The 22100-nt window shown below is 44.6% G+C and overlaps 1 protein-coding gene across 5 annotated transcripts in view; it reads right to left on the minus strand.

Moving 5' to 3' along the window:
• LOC140394759 (disco-interacting protein 2 homolog A-like) overlaps positions 1 to 22100 on the minus strand; it is a 372914-nt gene that overhangs the window by 137872 nt on the left and 212942 nt on the right. For 4 of the 5 annotated variants that reach the window (XM_072481977.1, XM_072481975.1, XM_072481985.1 and 1 more), the window contains 2 exons: positions 14572 to 14691; positions 7342 to 7551 (listed from right to left, as the gene is read on the minus strand). The exons of the other annotated variant lie outside the window; for it this stretch is intronic. In XM_072481977.1, the coding sequence (XP_072338078.1) occupies positions 7342 to 7551; positions 14572 to 14691 (330 nt within the window). The remainder of the gene's footprint in view (positions 1 to 7341; positions 7552 to 14571; positions 14692 to 22100) is intronic. 5 annotated transcript variants of the gene reach the window in all.

Below are 22100 nucleotides of genomic sequence, written 5' to 3' on the forward strand. Positions count from 1 at the left end.
TTAGAACTTGAACTATTACCAGTTTTCCAACTTCCAACACATGCAAGAAATCCAGGTTTCTCTCAATTGGAAGACCTCCAAAATGGATTGTCGTAATTACCAGTTTTATTTTAAATATTATAAATGTTTTAAATATTTACTCTCTAAATTGAAGGGGGGGGGGGTGGGTTAGTTTTTATTTTGGACATCATCAGGAAACTGAGTTCAAAGCACGTTAGATAAATTAGGCTTCAAGTTTCCACCAAAATCCAATTGCATAATCACAAACATAAAATAAGGCACTGTAACAAACCTAATTTTCTTCTCTTCTTTCCAGTAACAAGTATTTTTTGATCTATTTGACAAATGGTAACCTGGCATAGTTTATTCATATACCTAAAAATGGGCGATTAACAAATCATCCGGACTCGCTTTGTCGTAGGCTTTGAGTCATCAAGACTGGAAACGTTAGCTTCCTTCCCTCTCCACAGATGCTGTCAGACCTGCTGAAATTGTCCAGTATTTTCTGTTTTTGTCACAGATTCCAGCATCTGCTGTAGTTTGCTTTTATTTTCAAAATAAGGAGTCCTCCCCCATTTAGGATGGAGAGGAGGAGGAGGAATTTCTTCCCTCGGATGGTCGTTAATCTTTGGAATCGCCAACGAGCAGGGGAGGGTGCAGTATGAGGGTTATGGGGAGGGAGTCAGCAGGAAAGTGGAGTCATGGCCACAATAATATCAGTCATATCATCTGAATGGCAGAGCAGGCTCAGAGAGCCAAATGATCAACCACTGCTCCAACTCTTAGCATCAGTAATTCATAGCAAGACCTTTCCAGTTCATACAAATTCCCCCATCTCAAATCATGTATTCAGGTAGCTAAAACTCCTCATCCTGCTTTATCAATGAAGTGTACTTTCCAAAACTCCAAACTTTAACTTGACAACTTTTCCCTCACCATTGGAAAATATCAGTACAAATCCTAAAATAACATACAAATGTAGGATTAGTACTAGATCTATAAATTCACATGGTTAGGAGAAAGATTTTGACACAAAAGTTTTCCCCCAAAGAATTCTACAAATGGCGGTTAAAAGGAAATAAGATGGGCAGCACAGTGGCGCAGTGGGGTTAGCACAGCTGCCTCACGGCACGGTTCAATCCCGGCTCTGGGTCACTATCCATGTGGAGTTTGCACATTCTCCCCGTGTTTGCGTGGGTTTCGCCCCCACAACCCAAAGATGTGCAGTGTAGGTGGATTGGCCACGCTGAATTGCCCCTTAATTGGAAAAAAATGAACTGGATACTCTAAATTTAAAAAAAAAAGGAAATCAGATCACTGAAAAAAATCTAAAACAACACAAGTAATGGGAGGAAAAAAACGAATAAGTTTAATTTACTAGAAAAATATGCAAACGGGGCTGAAAAAGGATGAGTACAAGCGTTAGGTTCCAAATGATAACTTCTTTCAGTTACAAGTTCAACACAAACAACATGCTCTCTTTCAATCATAATAACCTATGTAGAATTGATGACTTCAATATAAAGGAGCAGGAATTCCTAACAGTCGAAAAGGTAATAAAACAAGTCAGTTCCTACAAATAGATGGTGTTTGTCCCACTAAACTGAGACACAGAACAGAAGACATGTGAGGCAATGATCGAGATAATTGAATGAGATATTGGCGAGGTCTAGAAAGCAGGAAAGAGAAGTAATCGTGGAGGAACGTTAAGCATGCAAACTTGGTGGAGAAGGGAGAGTAGGGGAACTGGTTTGTATGTGTTCATAGGATGAGGGAATCGCTGGCTAGGCCAGTATTTATTGTCCATCCCTTATTGTCGTTGAGAAGGTGTTGGTGAGCCGCCTTCTTGAACTGCTGCAGTCCATGTGGTGTAGGTGCATCCACAGTGCTGTGAGAGAATTCCAGGATTTTGACCTAGTGACAGTGAAGGAATGGCAATATAGTTCCAAGATAGCCAAACCCAACATCCGCAACCTCACGGAAAAATGTAACAGAGAGATATGTGGTATCTGAAAATATAATATAGTCAGTATGGATTCGAAAAACGAAGACCATGCTTGACTAACATTATTGGAAGCTAACAATGTAACAGAAAAGTGTAGAACGGGTAAATGCAGCAAATGAAACTTATTTGTAGTTCCAAAAAGCCTTTAATAAAATACACACAGTAGGCTCATGACTAATGTCAGAACATGTCGCATTAGGGCACAAGTTGCAGAAATGGAAAGCAAGCTGGTTGCAGACCAGAAAACAGAGAATAGAAATTAGAGGTAATTATTCTGGTTGGCAAACACTGGGAAGTGGAATTCCACAAGCCTTGTCATTTACATATAAAATTCAAACTCGGAAATCAAAGTACAATTTAAAATTAGCAGATGACAACTGATTGGTGGTGTAGTGCGTGCAGAAGAGGATGCTGACAAAATACAGAAATACATTGATAAATGCGCAGAATTGGCAAAAACAATGAAGCAGCACATCTTGGGAGGAAGAATAAGGAGGCCACACAGTCCTTGGAAAATAAGTGCCTAAATGGGGGCCAAGAAAAGAAATATCCCGTTTACATATTGACAAATAATTGAAAGTAGCAACATAGGTTAACAAGGCTTTAAAAAGTAAACTAGGCACTGGGGTTATTTTCAGAGGGACAGAATTGGAAAGTAGAGAGGTTGTGTTGAACTTCCAGAGAACCTTGGTAAGGCCATATATGGATGGGCAGCACGGTGGTGCAGTGGTTAGCACTGCTGCCTCATGGCGCCGGGGTCCCAGGTTCGATCCCAGCTCTGGGTCACTGTCCTTGTGGAGTTTGCACATTCTCCCCGTGTTTGCGTGGGTTTCCACCCCCACAACCCAAAGATGTGCAGGCTAGGTGAATTGGCCACACTAAATTGCCCCTTAATTGGAAAAAATGAATTGGGTACTCTAAATTCTTTTTAAAAAGAACACATCTTCAAATGCCACCAACTGCACAACCTGCCTCACAAACTGCTCAATGCTCCACAGCCCCATCTCTCACTCCAACCAACCACCGCCATCAACCATGACTCACACCACACATTCACACTTTCCTTCACCCTCGCAACTTAACAGTGCTGCAAGCCTTACACCCACATCACTCAGCTTGCACACAATGCCAGCTACTCCACCATGACAGCTACACCATCCAAATAGATTACACCATACTCACTGACGCCCTTTCCTCTCTCTTGTAGGACAACGTGGCTTAAAACTGAAGGCAACCGCAGATAACCAGTGGGGAGCCTGCACAGCAGTATGTCCTTTTCCGATGGAGGAAACTGGGCTTGCCATCACTGCAATGGCTGTGACTCAGATTGTGGGGTTGAAGCAAGGGGCTGAAAGGATCAAATAAATGATGGCATGCTCAAACTATCCTGTTTCTCACATCCCACTTCTCCAACAGACCACCTCTTCTGATTCCCATGCTGTACATGGTGAAGTATGCACTCACCCTTGCTTTCACCCTCTTCCATCACGGTAAATTTACCATTCTGCTTTTCTTTTTCAGATACCCTTTATATCATCCTCCCAGGCTCTTCATACTCATGCACCACGGCATGTGAAAAAGAGGCAGATGATGAAACACCGTCACTCAGTCCCACATTCCCAGCCACCATCTCAGATAGCATCTGGTGAGTTCCCAGGCAGGAGTGGCCTGCAGTCAGGGCAGGAGAAAGGATAGCACAGGTGCCAGCTCACCACAGGATTAAGTTGCACAAGAGTTCTGCTACTGAGGACTTTGAAAGGATGGGGTACAGGAAAGGGCTGGTGGTTATGTTTGGTGCCAAAAGGCTGTGGGAAAGTCTGCTGTCACTTGCAAGGAGCATGGGGGAATCTGCACCAATCTTCCACAGGGCTTTGCTCAGAACTTTGAGAGTCCATCCTTTCCAGTGTGGACATGGTGGTCAGCTTGGCGAGAACATAGAACATACAGTGCAGAAGGAGGTCATTCGGCCCGTCGAGTCTGCACCGACCCACTTAAGCACTCACTTCCACCCAATCCCTGTAACACAATAAACCCTCCTAACCTTTTTGGTCACTAAGGGCAATTTATCATGGCCAATCCACCTAACCTGCACGTCTTTGGACTGTGGGAGGAAACCGGAGCATCTGGAGGAAACCCACGCAGACATGGGGAGAACGTGCAGACTCCGCACAGACAGTGACCCAGCAGGGAATCAAACCTGGGACCCTGGTGCTGTGAAGCCACAGTGTTATCTACTTGTGCTACCATGCTGCCCTGAGAAGGTTTGTGGACCTCACCCATGGTGCTGTGTCTTGATGGCTGATCTCTCAGCTTTCATGCCCAATTGCAGAGTGCAGTAGAAGCTCGAATGTCAGTCACGCAAGCTCAGATTGCTGCCCTGCAGACTCAGCCTGTTACCATTGTGGCTGCGGATACCATGGAACGCCATCATGGTCCCACAGTCTAGAAAGCTGTTCCACAACAGGCTAACAGGGTTGCTGAGGCACAACCCCAGGGGCAGTGGCAGTGACTCTTCAGATGTTGAACCTGCTGTCCACCTTCCAGATGAAAATATTTGTCTTCTCACCACTGCCCCTATGCCCTTACTGTTACCAATCTTCCAGCCAGCCCAGACTGCTGACCCTAACGCTGAGATTCTCCAAAGCTGGGCTTTCTCCGGTCAGAGCTGCTTGAATTCATCCTGCAAAGTCATCTGCAGTCTTCTCCATTGAGTCTGCAGCCTTCTCCATTGAGCCTTCAGTCAGCTATTCCACAACCATTGGGAGGGCACTGTCTAGGCACACTAGGCCTAGGACGCAATGATAGCTTTTACTTCAGCAGATCAGGTGAAAGGATGCTGTGATGGACAGTGACAGAGACATGTTAAGGTGTACAAGTATTGTTGGATAGGGCATTGGGGTTGTGTTCACTGTTGGATACGTTTATCACAGGCATCTTAGCTGAAAGAGCATATGTTTGCTGCTTTCGCATTTGTTCGCCATTCACCTGGTGGAATAGGCTGTGCTCTTATGGTAGAGAGGTTTACAGGATACAGCAAATCATGATGCACTCTGGCGGGTACTGCAGGGTTCCTCCAGGCAACGCAAGTGTAGCTTGAGCAATGGTCACCCAAGTGGTCAATTACATTCCTTGTAACCACGATGTGGAGATGCCGGTGTTGGACTGGGGTGGGCACAGTAAGAAGTCTTACAACACCAGGTTAAAGTCCAACAGGTCTGTTTGCAGCTCCTTCATCAGGTGAGTGTTATATGACATGGCTGTTACATGGATGCTTCTTGCGCACCTGCAGTTGGTTGTGCACCAGGGTAACGAGTGAGGTGGGCAGTGGGTAGTCTTCATCACCAAATGACCACCCTCAGGTTTGACTTGCTTCTCAAATGTAGTGGTTTTCCGGAGAATATCATGAATGCTGCCAGGATACCAGACACTCAAGTTCAGCGACAGATAGTATGAGCTAACTTACTGGAACAATGTCGATAATGCATCATCTGGCTCTACCGTCTTTGTGCTTGTGTGAATAACCTTACAAACTAACATATGGACACAAACACACAACTGAAATACAGCATAAAGCTGTTTCCAGAACCCCATTCTCATTCAGGATGGTGCTGTGCAAAAAAAGGGCCACATGTTCCTGAACAGCTGACGAGAAAGGCAAAGAAAATAGGAAAGAACTTACTAAAATCCCAAACAATATTGAAAACACAAAATAAACTGGTGATATGCCTGTGCACAGTTTTGTATATAGTTATCTATTAATGTATATTGTTATCGATTCAACCTCCAACCAGCATGTGTCGATAAGAGATGTACCATGTGACTCTAGATATCCAGTAGTTGGGAGTAAGTCGTACCAGAAGATAGTCGCATTAGAAGTAGCTCCAGGAGAATTCACTGAATTCATTTACTCGTTACAGTTTGTATCATTGTTCGTTAGTTATCTTTACACGTGTTCATTCTGTTAATAAAGCATCTTACTAGTCAAGGAACTAGATGTTCTGTGTGCATCTGTATACGCCACAACACAGAACATAACAAATTTGAGAAACAATTAAAAGTGTCTTTAAAAGGGAGCCGGGGGAGGGCCAGGATCTTCAAATACAAACTGGTATAAGTTTCAACCCAGAAATAAAACATCACAATAGTATTTGTTAGCAAGGTATGGTGCCGACTGAAAAAAGGTGCAGGAATTTCTTGATGATGCTGCGGATTATTACAAATACACCTTTTTACTAAGGGCATAGAAATATCTATAAATCTATTATTTAAACAAAATGATACTGTTTTCTCACCCACAAACCAAATTTCCATTAAGCAATCTGACATACTGCCCTTGAACAAACAGTTCCATTGGTAAGTTATCAGTATCATATAATGTATCAAAGCAGCACAGAAACAAATGTACTGCAATTATAAAAAAAGGTTAATTCTTTAGGGCAATGCCTTGGCCAGCGTCGAGTTGCTTGGTTTAAACAATGCAGTTAATTGTCAGTCACCATCAACTGGTGCATGCTGTATGCCAAGCCTCTACCCATCAGAGTCTGCCTGCCAACCAATCAGCATCCTTTTCTCATACGGTATAAATTGTTGCTCCCTTTACATTTGGTATTATAGTAAATTGTCCTGTTAAGTGCAACACAAAAAGCTTTGGCAAAAAAGGTCACTTTTTTTTTCAGCAATACTCTTAAGTTCTGTACTACCAAACAACTATAAATATAAAAAGGGAAATATGGTATACAAGTGTCAAGTACCAATAATATCAAGCATCAGTATGCAATGATCAGTGAGGAGCATTAAAAAAAATCTTTCAGATGACAAGTTGAAAAGGGAACCTGTCTGCCCTCTCAGGTAGGCGCATGTAAAAGATCCTCTGGCACAAAGTGAAAAGCAATGGAGCTCTCCTGACCAATATTTATCTCTCAAACACCATTACCACCAAGAACAGATCAGCGGGTCATTTATCGCACTGTTTGTGAGCTCGCTCTGCGCATAAAATGGCTGTTTTGTGTGATATTTAAAAGTGATCCATTGGCTGCAAGATGCTAGAAGGCATCCTGAAGTTGTAAAAAGAACATTGTAATCAAAGTGCTGTTTCTTTTACAGTATGCTGTCGCGGCATCGAACCATTTAGTGTGAGCAACTTTGAACTACACTAGGCATTATTTATTTGAGGCATATAACAGTAGATCAATAACCCTGACATTTCTCTAATCAAATCTTCTCAACCTGACTCGGCACTACTCAGTTGCTGCTGACAACATTAATTTAGACAATAGTTACTGTTTGTTTCTCATAATACTGTAGAGGAAGTAAAATTAAATAAAAGGTTTACTGACCTAAATGGGTATGCGCCATGAGGTCAGCTAGTGAAGCAGTAGGTTTCCCTCCTACATGTGATGAGGTGGACGATGCAGAAGATGAGGTGGAGGAGCTCTGGATAACCTTGTTAAGCCAGTGCTCTACGTTCAAATGGCCCTGGTTTGGAGTGGACGTGATCCGGCCCTGGCGACGGAGTGAGCCCTCATCTTCCGATGCTGAAGATGTGTCTGCATTCAATATAATACTAATGTTAGGACAGTGTAGTCTCTACTCTATTAAACTCAGTAACACAGCCTCACAGGGAGCATTTCACACGTGCAGCACAGAGGATATGCAGGACACAATTTGCATCCCACAAATAGCCTGGCTGAGTAACTCCTGACAAGAACACAATTTTTAGTCCACAGATCCTCATTATGAACTCTTCATATTACACATTACACAAGCAACATAAAAACGATAAAATAAACTGGACATAAATATTAATATGAGCACAAATTTTAAGGCTGGGTGGATTATACAAAATCTCACAAGGAATACAACTTCTCCCTCCGTTAATACCTCATCTTCTCCATTGCCAGTCTTTTGAGAGTAATGAGAATTATTTCATGGAGATGGCTTTCACATTATTCTGAAACCACGTTTAGAAACTGGAAACACTGAATCTTGAGATTTGTAACACTGCCTTATGCTCTCATTTCTTCTCTTTTTTGCTGTTCTATTCAAAGTTTTGTTCCCCCAGTTTCCTGAACAGATATTTGTTAAACTCTCTTCATCTGTGTAATTCTTCACTAATTTCATACAATAGAGAGATTTAATATTTACCCGTGCTGTGCTCCCATTTGCTTACATTAATTCTGTGCACACCTACTATTGAAATATGTGTTGATTTAACATTATAGAGATCTATGATTATAATAAAATCACTGCATGGCGCAAACTCTAGACATTTCCGCGACCATATCTGCAAGGCCTAATTCCTTCACTATTCAATTCAAACTGCAAACACAATTACTTTATTACACCTCCTGAGATGGTGCAGCAATATTATTCCCTAAAGGTGTTATTGCACAAAGAATTATCACAATGTTATTTCACTCTTACTTTTTAAGATGACATAATTTATCAATATATGCCCACATGCAGAGGATGAGGGGGTATGGAAACTAAATTAAGTGGTGCTACCCATCTATCTCGCCCGCAAAGGGTGTTATTTATTTTCCACAAAACATCAGTCACTGAAACATTTCATTGCATGTCGAGTACAGCTGATATCTTGTTCATTTTTTTTTAAATGCTTGTTTTTTTTTTCCAAATGCACTTACCTATCTGGTTGTGGCATGACAGTACTTGTTGGGATATATGATGCTGTCCTGTAAGTTTGTTTCAGTACAGTATTGGTTCGAGGCTGAAATTTAGACCGTGAGGTTGTACAGCAGGAAGGAAAAGACTATTTCTTCCAACGTCCCCAGCATTCCCAGAGATATGGTTATTCCCTAATCCAATACTGACCGAATTATGTAACAGCTAAGCTTGGTTCTGGAGTTCGGGTCTGACTGTGTCAACCTGCCTCGTTCTCTGATATGTGGCCTACTTGGTTGTTGGAAATGTGAGTGACATACGTGCTTCTAGCATATTAGGTGGCTGCCTGACTTCACAAACAACAGGAAAAGTTTCTGAAAGTATTAAATCGCAGATAAAACAATCAAGCAGAGTCAGAGATCCCTAAAATCAAATTATATAAAATACAAAACAGCATCTACAATGCATTCCTCAAGGCATGAGATCACCATTAGATTAGTCTTAACCTTAAAACAAAACACATAGGGACAGCACGGTGGCGCAGTGGTTAGCACTGCTGCCTCAAGGCGCCGAGGAACGGGGTTCGATCCAGGTCCTGGGTCACTGTCCATATGGAGTTTTGCACATTCTCGTGTCTACATGGGTCTCACCCCCACAACCCAAAAAGATGTGCAGGGTAGGTGAATCGGCCACGCTAAACTGCCCCTTAATTGGGGAAAAAAAAATTGGGCACTCCATAAAAAAAAATGCACGATCACATAATTTCTGTCCGTAATGACACGCCATTGCAATCACGTGTCTACGAAACGCAACAATGCATCGCAAATACGGCTGTTAAGTTCGGAGAATAATTCATATTTTTAAACTTTAAACAGAAAGGACAAGCATGGTCCCAGTTTTGTTGCTTCAACACTGGAACCTGGGTTCAAAAGCTGCAGAGGTTGCAGCAAATAAAGTCTTTGCCTTTTACAAGTGTGACGTGGGCCCCCTCAATAGCAGCACAGGCCCACTGAAAAAAAAAATCATTTATGATCGAGAACATGGGCAGCACAGTGGCGCAGTGGTTAGCACTGCTGCCTCACAGTGCTTTTTTTTTTTTCTTTTTTAAATTCAGAGTACCCAATTCATTTTTTCCAATTAAGGGGCAATTTAGCGTGGCCAATCCACCTACCCTGCACATTTTTGGGTTGTGGGGACGAAACCCACCCAAACACGGGGAGAATGTGCAAACTCCACACGGACAGTGACCCAGAGCTGGGATTGAACCTGGGACATTGGCGCCGTGAGGCCACCGTGCTAATCCACTGCGCCACCGTGCTGCCTCACAATGCTGAGGACCCGGGTTTGATCCCGGCCCCGGGTCACTGTCTGTGTGGAATTTGCACATTCTCCCCCGTGTCTGTGTGGGTCTCACCCCACAACCCAACGATGTGCAGGGTAGGTGAATTGGCCATGCTAAATTACCCCTTAATTGGGAAAAAAAGAATTGGATACTCAAAAAACAATGTAATTTAATTTTTTAAAATATAAATATGATCGAGAACATTTGGCTTAAGACTGGTAATCTCATTCAGGTGTACCATAATGAATTGAGTGTATCTGTAATCTTTGTGCTCGCGCCAAAAGAAAATGAGTGTGAAAACTGCACAGTAGTCATAAAAATTCAAATGGTTCACTCAGGTCCTGCAACCCTTACCTGGTCCAACCAACATGTCTCCAAACCCACATTAGTGAATTTGTAGCTGGCTCTATGTTTGGCCAAGAGGGCTTAATTTCAAGACTATCATTCATTTTGGATGCAAACAGGGCTAGTTCAATGGGATAAAGGGATTTAGATGTCCGAGTGCACAAATCACTAAAGATCGTTCACAGTTCACAAGTGATCAAAAAACAAAAACACTAAGTGATCAATGTTGTCCTTTATCGTACGGGAGTTGGGTACAACACTGAGGACATGGTGCTTTAGTTATTTTTTGCTCTTTTAAAAATAAATTTAGAGTACCCAATTATTTTTTTTTCCCAATTAAGGGGCAATTAAGCATGGACAATCCACCTACCCTGCACATCTTTGGGTTGTGGGACTGAAACCCATGCAGACACAGGGAGAATGTACAAACTCCATACAGATAGTGGGCCGGGATGGAATCTGGGTCCTCAGCGCCGTAGGCAGCAGGGCTAACCAATGTGCCACCCTATGATGCTTTAGATATAAAATCTATAATCAGGCTTCATCTGCAGTACTGCATTCAGTGTTGAGCACCACACCATGGGAAGCATGTACTGCCCTGGGCTCGGGAAATGCTCACAATCACCAGAATGATACCAGGATTTAAATCATTGGGACACGTTGCCTAAACTTGCGTTGCATGTCCTTGAGCTTAGAAGACTGAGAAATGATCAAATCAAGAGTTTACAATGATTATGGGGTTCAAAACAATAGGCAGAGAGAAACTATTTCTTATGGTTGAGAAATCTAGAAAAAGGGGATCAACTTCAAAACGAAATAGGAGTGAAGTCAGTAACCATTTTCTTCCCCAAAGAATAATGAAAATCACGAACAAAGAACAGCTCAGTTGGAGTCAATTGGAATTTGAGACTGAGAACGACCAATTGTTTAAATAAGGATATTACTGGATAGAAAACAAAGATGGGTAACACACACTCCCTCCCCCCACACACACCCTCCCCCACACCCCACCCTCCCCCACACCCCTCCCCCCCACACACCCCTCCCCCCACGCATACAAATAACCCTCCCCACACACACACACCCCTCCCTCCCCCCAGACCCCTCCCCCCCCACACACACCGCTCCCCCCACACACACCCCTCCCCCCCACACACACCCCTCCCCCACATACACACCCCTCCCCCACATACACACCCCTCCCCCACATACACACCCCTCCCCCACACACGCACACCCTCCTCCCCACACACACACACCCACACACACACCCTCCCCCACACACACACCCCTCCCCCCACACACACACACCTCCCCCACACACACACCCCTCCCCCACATACACACACCCCTCCCCCCCACACACACCCCTCCCCCCCACACACACCCCTCCCCCCCACACACACCCCTCCCCCCCACACACACCCCTCCCCCCACACACACCCCTCCCCCCCACACACACCCCTCCCCACACACACACCCCTCCCCACACACACCCCTCCCCCCACACACCCCCCCTCCCCCACACACACACCCCCCCCCCACACACACCCCTCCCCCACACACCCCTCCCCCACACACACACCCCTCCCCACACACACACACCCCTCCCCCACACACACCCCTCCCCCACACACACCCCTCCCCCACACACACCCCTCCCCCACACACACCCCTCCCCCACGCATACAAATAACCCTCCCCACACCCCACACCCATACCCCCTCCCCCACACACACCTCCCCCTCCCCACACACACCTCCCCCTCCCCACACACACCTCCCCCTCCCCACACACACCTCCCCCTCCCCACAAACACCTCCCCCTCCCCACACACACAACCCACATGCAACCCACTCCCCACACACACATGCAACCTCCACATCACACCCTCATGCAACCTTCTCCTCACACCCACATGCAAGCCCCTCCCCACACCCACATGCAAGACCCTCCCCACACCCACATGCAAGCCCCTCTCCACATCCACATGCAAGCCCCTCCCCACACCCACACCTCTCTTCCCCCTCCACAAACACACAGACCTTTCTCTCCCCTCCACAAACACACACCTCTCTCCACTCCACAAACACCTCTCTCCCCGTCCACAAACACCTCTCTCCCCCTCCACAAACACCTCTCTCCCCCTCCACAAACACCTCTCTCCCCCTCCACAAACACACACCTCTCTCCCTCGCCACAAACACACACACCTCTCCCCCCCTCCACAATCACCTCTCTCCCCCTCCATAAACACACACATCTCTCCCCTCCACAAACACCTCTCTCCCCCTCCACAAACACACACCTCTCTCCCTCCACAAACACCTCTCTCCCCCTCCACAAACACCTCTCTCCCCCTCCACAAACACCTCTCTCCCCCTCCACAAACACCTCTCTCCCCCTCCACAAACACCTCTCTCCCCCTCCACAAACACCTCTCTCCCCCTCCACAAACACACACATCGCTCTCCTCAAACACCTCTCTCCCCCTCCACAAACACACACCTCTCTCCCCCTCCACAAACACACACCTCTCTCCCCCTCCACAAACACACACCTCTCTCCCCCTCCACAAACACACACCTCTCTCCCCCTCCACAAACACACACCTCTCTCCCCCTCCACAAACACACACCTCTCTCCCCCTCCACAAACACACACCTCTCTCCCCCTCCACAAACACACACCTCTCTCCCCCTCCACAAACACACACCTCTCTCCCCCTCCACAAACACACACCTCTCTCCCCCTCCACAAACACACACCTCTCTCCCCCTCCACAAACACACACCTCTCTCCCCCTCCACAAACACACACCTCTCTCCCCCTCCACAAACACACACCTCTCTCCCCCTCCACAAACACACACCTCTCTCCCCCTCCACAAACACACACCTCTCTCCCCCTCCACAAACACACACCTCTCTCCCCCTCCACAAACACACACCTCTCTCCCCCTCCACAAACACACACCTCTCTCCCCCTCCACAAACACACACCTCTCTCCCCCTCCACAAACACACCTCTGTCTCCCCTCCACAAACACACACACCTCTCTCCCCCTCCACAAACACACACATCTCTCTCACCCTCCACAAACACACACCTCTCTCCCCCTCCACAAACACACACATCTCTCTACCTCTCCACAAACACACACACCTCTCTCCCCCTCCACAAACACACACCTCTCTCCCCCTCCACAAACACACCTCTGTCTCCCCTCCACAAACACACACATCTCTCTCCCCCTCCACAAACACACACATCTCTCTCACCCTCCACAAACACACCTCTCTCTCCCCCTCCACAAACACACACATCTCTCTACCTCTCCACAAACACACACACCTCTCTCCCCCTCCACAAATGCACACACCTCTCTCCCCCTCCACAAACACGCGCACCTGAGGGACAGTTTGTCAATCAGGTATGCCATTAAGTTGCAGTTCACAAGCATCACTGGCGGCAGACCAATTTGTAGTCATTGTTTGAATGATGCACTGCTTGAGCATGGAACTGCAAAAATAGATAGGGGTCTAATTTTCTGTTCCAAAATTTAGTCAAGTCACTTTGAAATATTTTTGTTCCTTGACAATATTTTTCTTTGTGACAAACTACTAATTAGCTGGGTAAGACAGTGTCAGCCTCTGCCAATGCAACTCAGCATGCAAACGTCTGAAGTAAATTCAATAAAATATCATGCCTATCATGCCCATTTAACAGCTCCAGTCCATATTTCCAAATTTATTTCATTAATCATTTTCATCTCTTTCTGAAACTCCCCCTCCCTTAAAATAATGACTGTAGACGCTATTCACCTAATTATTTTGTGAAGGAGGGACAGAAGAGAGAAGGAAGGGCAGCATGGTGGCGCAGTGGGTTAGCCCTGCTGCCTCACGGCGCCGTGGTCCCAGGTTCGATCCCAGCTCTGGGTCACTGTCCTTGTGGAGTTTGCACATTCTCCCAGTGTTTGCATGGGTTTCGCCCCCACAACCCAAAGTAAAAAATGTGCAAGGTGGGTGGATTGGCCATGCTAAATTGCCCCTTAATTGAACAAAAAATGATTGAGTACTCTAAATTTAATTTTTTTTTTTAAAAAGAGAAGGAATTCTTTAAAACAATAAAAATCACTATCTGAAGTCTACTATCTCAAGCAGCAATGTTATGTCTCAGCCAAATTAAGACACCATGAACAAATTTACAGTTTGATAAAAATAGAATTAATATGTAGGTGGTAGCAAGAACTGTGTACCTGGTGGAGTATATGCATCTACTGATGAATGGACAAGCACAGAGCGCCTCTTCGATGGCATCGGCATTTTTCTCTCTTTATATTTGGCCAGAGCTGCTTGGACCGCTTCTGTGTGCAAATCTGTGGAGACAGAAAGATCAGCAAACAATAACAAACGTATAATAGACAATCACTGCAACTTAAACCAGCACCTTAAAGGAAGTCTAACTTGTTGCCATGTGCTGGGGCGAATGCACCATGTAAATCAAACCCCTATTCGGAGTTTTAAATTTCAACTCCATTACTGCATGGAGTTACCAAAATATAGCTTCGACCTGGATAGGCAGAGTGGGGAAAAGAGTGGTGGGGGCTGAGGAGAGTGCACGGGCAGGGGGGAGATGCAGAGGAAGGCAAATTGAAAGGAGCTTATCCTATCTCTCATAAACTGAATCAAAATGCGGGGTGTTTTCCAAGAGAATCTTTCTGGAAAGACCCAAGGAAATTTATAAGAGCTGCATCATAAATTAGAATAGAACTTAGTTACAAAGCAAGGGATGAACATGTTCAGCAATGTAGCTGATCCCTCAATAGCCAAGTCAGGTTGTAGCAGCCAAGATTAAGAAAGATTGCATTTCCCACTTGAAGATTGTGAGATTACTGTGGCATTGGCCAACAACAAAGGATGACAAATACCATGACCAATGAGTTTATCAGAATCACAGTGGTGCTCTTTTTATTTTCTGCATTGCATTGGGAATCAGATCAAATGAAAATAGCTGAATCTCAAAATATTGAGCAGAAATCAATACTTGATTACTCAACTTATTTTTGAGCAAACCAAGTCTCAGAAATTCACCTGCATACCAAGCACCCATTCACAGTAGCACAGTGGTTAACACTGTTGCTTCACAGTGCCAGGGTCCCAGGTCCGATTCTCATCTCGGATCACTGTTTGTGCGGAGTCTGCACGTTCTCCCTGTGTCTGCGTGGGTTTCCTCCCACAAGTTCCGAAAGACATGCTTGTTAGGGACATTAGACATTCTGAATTCCCCCTCAGCGTACCCAAATTAAGCTAATTGCACTATTCTGAACAGACTGCAAACACTCTGTTAGTAAACCCTTGCAACACAGCAGCAGAGGAGCCAAAGGACGAACTGAAGGTTGCAGTGTGGTCTCAGAATATCTTGCCTTAGTTCATCACAACAGAAGCTTGGAATCTGATCTATTCTTCCTTTAAATTTAAAGTACTACGGGGCAATTTAGCGTGGCCAATCCCACTTACTCTGGACATCTTTGGGTTGTAGGGGTGACACCCACCCAGACACAGGGAGAATGTGCAAACTCCACACGGACAGTGCCCTGGGGCCAGGATCGAACCCCCTCGGCGTCATGGGATAGTGCTAACCACTGCGCACCATGCCGCCCCCTGATCTATTTTTAATAACAGAAGCAGAAAATGATTTGAGACAACTATCTGAGGATATTTTAACTGCAAGATTTTCAAGAAGAATTGCACATCTCTTTTCCTTGAACATAGCTGGTTCAATCGCATCAAATGTGCAAATCGTTCCTATTAAAATACCACAGCGGAGCATGAATAAAGCAGCCATTCATTGAAGATATAACTCTTCAATGTTGTCAAAAGTAGGCCCCTCACAACATCTATGCCCCTGTTACCACTCCAATAAACACTTCTCATTGCAGAGAAGAACTGCAAAGAGGTACGTCACACCAGCTGGATCGCAGGCCAGGTAGTCCAACCGATCTGAAGAAACTGAGAAGGACTCCTCAAATTTGAAGTGTGGGCCACACAAGTTTCTCTATTAACTTCTGGTTGCAGTTGTTAACTGAGAAATAAAAAATGGTTCTCACTCCCTCAGAAAGAGCTCGATCGTTGCAGACTAGGTGATATGGTACTGAGCGGTAACCAGGGAATTGTGAAATTCTATACCTGGTTTGTGCTGAACCACTTTATCCCAGCTCAGACAGAAATGGGAGCACAATAATGATTAGCTCTAATACCTCCACAACAGGGAGAAATGGTAAAGAACAAGAGAGAGGAGTGATCCTTGCTTAAATTACCCTGAATCTGCCAAAATTCCACATCTCAAGGTGTGCCTGTTAGACAGACTTTGATTTTACACTTCAGCTCAAAAAACATTAGCATCACAAATTGCTGCAAATGCAAACTGATGAAAGCATTGCAAAGGCAGGGCATCTGGGACTTGAGTGTACAATGAGACTGACAGTTTATCTCTTTAACCAAGGTGATTTAAATTGAGAAAGAGACAGCGGAACAATGAAGGAGGAAATGGGGTAAATTAGAGTCAAAACAGATATGGAAAGAGAAACAAAGGCGCGGGGGGGGGGGGGGGGGGGGGGGAGAGCAGATTTACAGAGATGACAGGTATTGAGACAGCACGGAAAAAGGAAAATATGTAAACTTAAATTTGCAAAAAGAAAACTTGCTGTAGGAATGAAACTCTAGAAAAATACTTTCTTTCTGGGCTGGGGACAGAGAGGCATTCCAGTAAATCTAATCATGAAAAAGGCACTTCCACTGTGAAGTATCAGCCCTAACTTTCAATGGCAACTTTAATTGATAATTAATGTACAAGTGGAACAATTTGTCGAAGCTCACAGGGAGATTGATTGCAAACTGCTGTTTTTGCGAGGCTAACAGCAGATCACCATAAAATGCCCAGCTCACAGGGAATTCTTTCTTGCCACAAACTGCTGGACAAATTTTCCATTAACAACAGCAAAAGCCATTAAAGCCATCATTATTTTTCCAGAAAAACCTGGTTCATTATTTCTTTTTTTTTAAATATATAAATTTAGAGTATCCAATTATTATTATTTTTTTCCAATTAAAGGGCCACCACCCCCCTTCCTTTCCCTTCCGTTGATGCAGAGGTGAGGGTATCTGGTCTCTCCAGTGCAAAGTTTAGTGCTTGTACCATTTGCTTTTTGTAGAAACGTGTTGTGAACTGTTTTAATAATCAGAGTATCCACCGCCCCTCCCCGTACATTGGTACTGAGGAGAGGCTACCCTGTTTCTCCAACACAAAATGTTTGTATTGTTTGGCCTTGTATATATTTTTTACTGTTTTAATAAAAAGATATGGCCAATCCACCTAACCTGCACATCTTTGGGTTGTGGGGGTGAAACCCACGCAGACACGGGGAGAATGTGCAAACTCCACACGGACAGTGACCCAGGGCTGGGATTCGAACCCGGGTCCTCAGCGCCGCAGTTCCAGTGCTAACCACTGCGCCACCTTGCTGCCCCTCATTATTTCAAGATGATTGCTGGAAGGTGGCAAGCTTGCAGTCACAAGGTACAGGTTACATTCAGTTCAGATGAAGTTAAATACCAGCTAAAGTGACTTCTGAAACTCAAAACAGCTCAATATCATTTTCAAGAGGAGCGATAAAAGAAATTAACTGGGATTGGTTGGGTTGGAAGTTAGAAATGAATAGGTTCCTAATGGCAGCAGCTCTGCAAAGTTCCGAAGCCTATCACTCTACATCATATTAATCTGAACACGATAAAGTTTAGTGATTTATAAAAAGTTACTTCCTCATTTTCTTTTGACAACCTTTTAACGCAAAGTAAAATTACAAAAATAAGCCAAGATAATTTTATAAGTTAACATTTTTAGGATTGAAGACCTATCTCATTCTTACTAAAAAGTGAGCATTAACGACTCTCACTTATTTAATGACTAGCTTTCTATGTACAGAAAGCTCTAAATCACAAGCAAATTGCGCCAATATATTTTTCACATTATACTTAACCACGATCGTAAAGCTTTCCTCCCTCATTAATGCCAATACTTGATTATTCCAGGTGACATTTAACATGGTAAAAATCTAATGCAAATTGCTCCCTTTCTCTCTGCTGCATATGATGAACTAGGGTTACGAAAATGTTGTAAAATTTATATGTATACCAAAATTTTGGCAAAAGTAATAAAACACAAAATGGAACATAATTTTTCCTCCATTGTTAAAAGTGCAGCATGTCATTCGTGGACAATAACCTGGCATTATTGAGTAAAGGCCATAATGCTGCTTAGGAGTTCCTGTGAAGAAAACATTACAATGGATTTGACTTATTCACTGCCACTTAGATTTATTTCATTTTCTGAAAAGAGGTGTACATCTTGACCCTCGGAAGTTCTAAACAAAGCCCAAGTCTAACCATGCTATTTAAGTGGAACATGGGAGCAGGTCTGCTTCAACTTTGATAAGATCATAAGTTGAATATCTTCTACCTGAACATCAACAAGGCCTCACCCTTATAACTCTGATCATTGTGTCCAAAAACCTGCCAATTTCTGATTTGGTTACACGCAAAAACTCAGCATCCACAGCTCTCCGTAGTTGACAATTCCAAATATTCACAACCCTTTAAATCTCTCGAGACTGAAATGGTCAACCCCTTATTCAGGGACTGAGACTCATGGAATCCCAAACGTGCAGAATGAGGCCATTCGGCCCATTAGTTCTGCACCAAGGCTACAAAAGTGCACCCGACCTAGGCCCAATCCCCGTAACCCCACCTAACCTTTGGACACTAAAGGGCAATTTAGCATGGCCAATCCACCTAACCTGCACATCTTTGGAATGTGGGAGGAAACCGGAGCACCTGGAGGAAATTCACACAGACACGGGGAGAATGTGCAAACTCCACAGTCACCCAAGGTTGGAATCAAACCCGGGTCCCTGGCGCTGGGAGGCAGCAGTGCTAACCACTGTGCCACCCGTGGTTTAGACCCTCTGGGCTGGAGGAGAATCCTCCTCGCATCAAACCTGTCAAGCCTCTTAAGAAGTTGTGTGCTTCAACGAGATTACCTCATAAATGTTCTAAATTTTACGGAAGTAGTCTTGGTTGATTTAATCTTTTTAAAGGAGACCACAACTGTATATAGTGCTCCAGGTGCAGTCTCACCAAGGCCCAAGACAATTGTAATGAGACATCCTTACTCATATTCAAATCCTTGGTAATAAAGACAAATAAATCATTCCTGATTGTTTGCTGTGCCCACATGTTAACTTTGTGATTTGAATACTCAAATATTTAATCAATTATTTCATAACCCTCATTAAATATGGGCAGCACGGTGGTGCAGTGGTTAGCCCTGCTGCCTCACGGGACCAAGGTCCCAGGTTTGATCCCGGCTCTGGGTCTCTGTCCGTGTGGAGTTTGCACATTCTCCCCGTGTTTGCGTGGGTTCACCGCCACAACCCAATGATGTGCAGGGTAGGTGGATTGGCCACGCTAAATTGCCCCTTAATTGGAAAAAATGAATTGGGTACTCTAAATTTTAAAAACAATTTCCTTCCACTCAGCCAAATTATTAACCAGTTCAATAATTTCCCTTCAATTTCATGTGTTTCAGCTCTTATAAGGGACTTTAACAAACACCCCACCCTCCCCAAAGTCCGTAAAAACACCATGCACAGGTAGTTCTCTGTCCACTATTTCAATCACCTCTTCAGAAAATTCAAATCAGGTTGGTCGGGCATGACCGACCCTTCACAAACACCACATTCTGGTTTAAAAAAAATAAATTTAGAGTACCCAATTATTTGTTTTCCAATTGAGGGGCAATTTAGCGTGGCCAATCCACCTAACCTGCACATTTTTGGGCTGTGGGAGTGAAACCCACGCAGGCACGGGGAGAATGTGCAAACTCCACACGGACAGTGACCCAGGGCCGTGATTCGAACTCGGATCCTCAGCGCTGTAGTCGCAGTGCTAACCACTGCGCCACGTGCCTCCCCACAATCCTGACCACCCCTGATAACCTTTCACTCCCTTGTTAATCAAGAATCTATCTCCCTCTGCCTTAAAAATATTCAAAGATTCTGCTTCCACTGCCTTTTGAGTAAGAGAGTTCCAGACTCACGACCCTCAGAACAAAATTCTCTTCCTTTCCATCTTAAAACAGCAGCCCCTTATTCTTTTTGCGAAACCCACGCAAACATGGGGAGAATGTGTAAACTCCACACGGACAGTGACCCAGGGCCGGGATCGAATCTGGGACCTCGGCGCTGTGAGGCAGCAGTGCTAACCACTGCGCCACCGTGCTGCCCAGCAGCCCCTTATTTTTAAACAGTGACCCCCCCCAGTTCTAGATCCTCTCCACATCCACCCTATCAATTTAAAGGTTTTGATCACGTTGTGTCTTACTCGTCTAAACTCTAGTGGATACAAACCTAACCTGTCCAACCTTTCCTCTTAAGATAACCAACTCGTTCCTGATATTTGTTTAGTAGACCTTCTCTGAACTGCTTCTAATGCATTTACATCTTTCCTTAAATGAGACGACGAATACTGTAAATACTGCACACAATACTCTGTCCAACTGAACAGGCTGACAGAACCTCGGTTTAATGTTTCATCTGAAAGACGATGCCTACGACAGTGTAGCACTCCCTCAGTATTGCACGGGCAAGTCAATTGCTGTGTTTGAAGTCCTGGAGTGGGACTTGACTCACAACCTTCTGGCTCAGAGCCAAGAGTGCTACCTCACTGGGCCACAGCTGACACTAACTGTGTGTAAAAACCCAAAAAGTACATCATGTTCGATTTGTGGAGATGGATGGCACGGTGGCTGGTGCTGCTGCCTCGCGGCGCAGGGGACTCCAGTTCAATTCCAGCCTTGGGTGATTGTCTGTGTGGAGTTTGCGCTTCCTCCCCGTGTCTGCGTGGGTTTCCTCTGGGTGCTCTGGTTTCTTCCCACAGTCCAAGGATGTATAGGTTAGGCGGATTGGCCATGCCAATATGCCCCTCAGTGTCCAAGAATGCGCAGATTAGGTGGGGTACTGGCGCAGGGCGTGGGATTGGACTTAGGTAGGGTGCTCTTTCAGAGAGTTGATGCAGACATGATGGGCCCAATGGCCCCCTTCTGCACTGTAGGAATTCTATGATTCTAAATCCATGCTGGTTCTCTCTGCAAATCTATGTTGGCTCTTTCTTAGCAATGAGGCGTTTGGTTGCCTTACCCTTGATTACAGAAACAAATTAATTTTCTGACAGCAGGTGTTAGGCCAACGGGTCTGTAATTGCTGGCATCCCTTTCTTAAATAGCAAAACAACAAAGAAAAACATCCATCTGAAGGAGTGGTTCCTAAATTGAGAGCGCTTTGGAAGATTACAGTTGAGGTATGTATTCTGTTCTTACCTACTCCCTGTCAAAACTGGGATAGGAACTAATTGTGGGATCTGTCATTTCAGTGCTATTATTTTCATTACTGTTATTGGACCTGGGTAATTTTGATGACTCACTGTCCCTGCTTCAGTATTATTTTCCTTGGGATTTCCACCAGGACTGACCTTATTCTCTAGTGGAAATATTGATTATTGCAATGTTGTTATTTAGCATATCCATCACTTCCTTATTTTCACTGACGTCACGTTTATCAATTTTAAGGAGCCCACATTGTTCCTGACTACCCTCTTTCACTGAATACAACTGTAACATTTTTTGTGTTCATTTCACTATCTCTTACAAATTTTTTTACAAGCTCTCCCGTTA

Source organism: Scyliorhinus torazame, chromosome 2 (genome assembly GCF_047496885.1).
Source record: "Scyliorhinus torazame isolate Kashiwa2021f chromosome 2, sScyTor2.1, whole genome shotgun sequence".
NCBI classification, from domain to species: domain Eukaryota; kingdom Metazoa; phylum Chordata; class Chondrichthyes; order Carcharhiniformes; family Scyliorhinidae; genus Scyliorhinus; species Scyliorhinus torazame.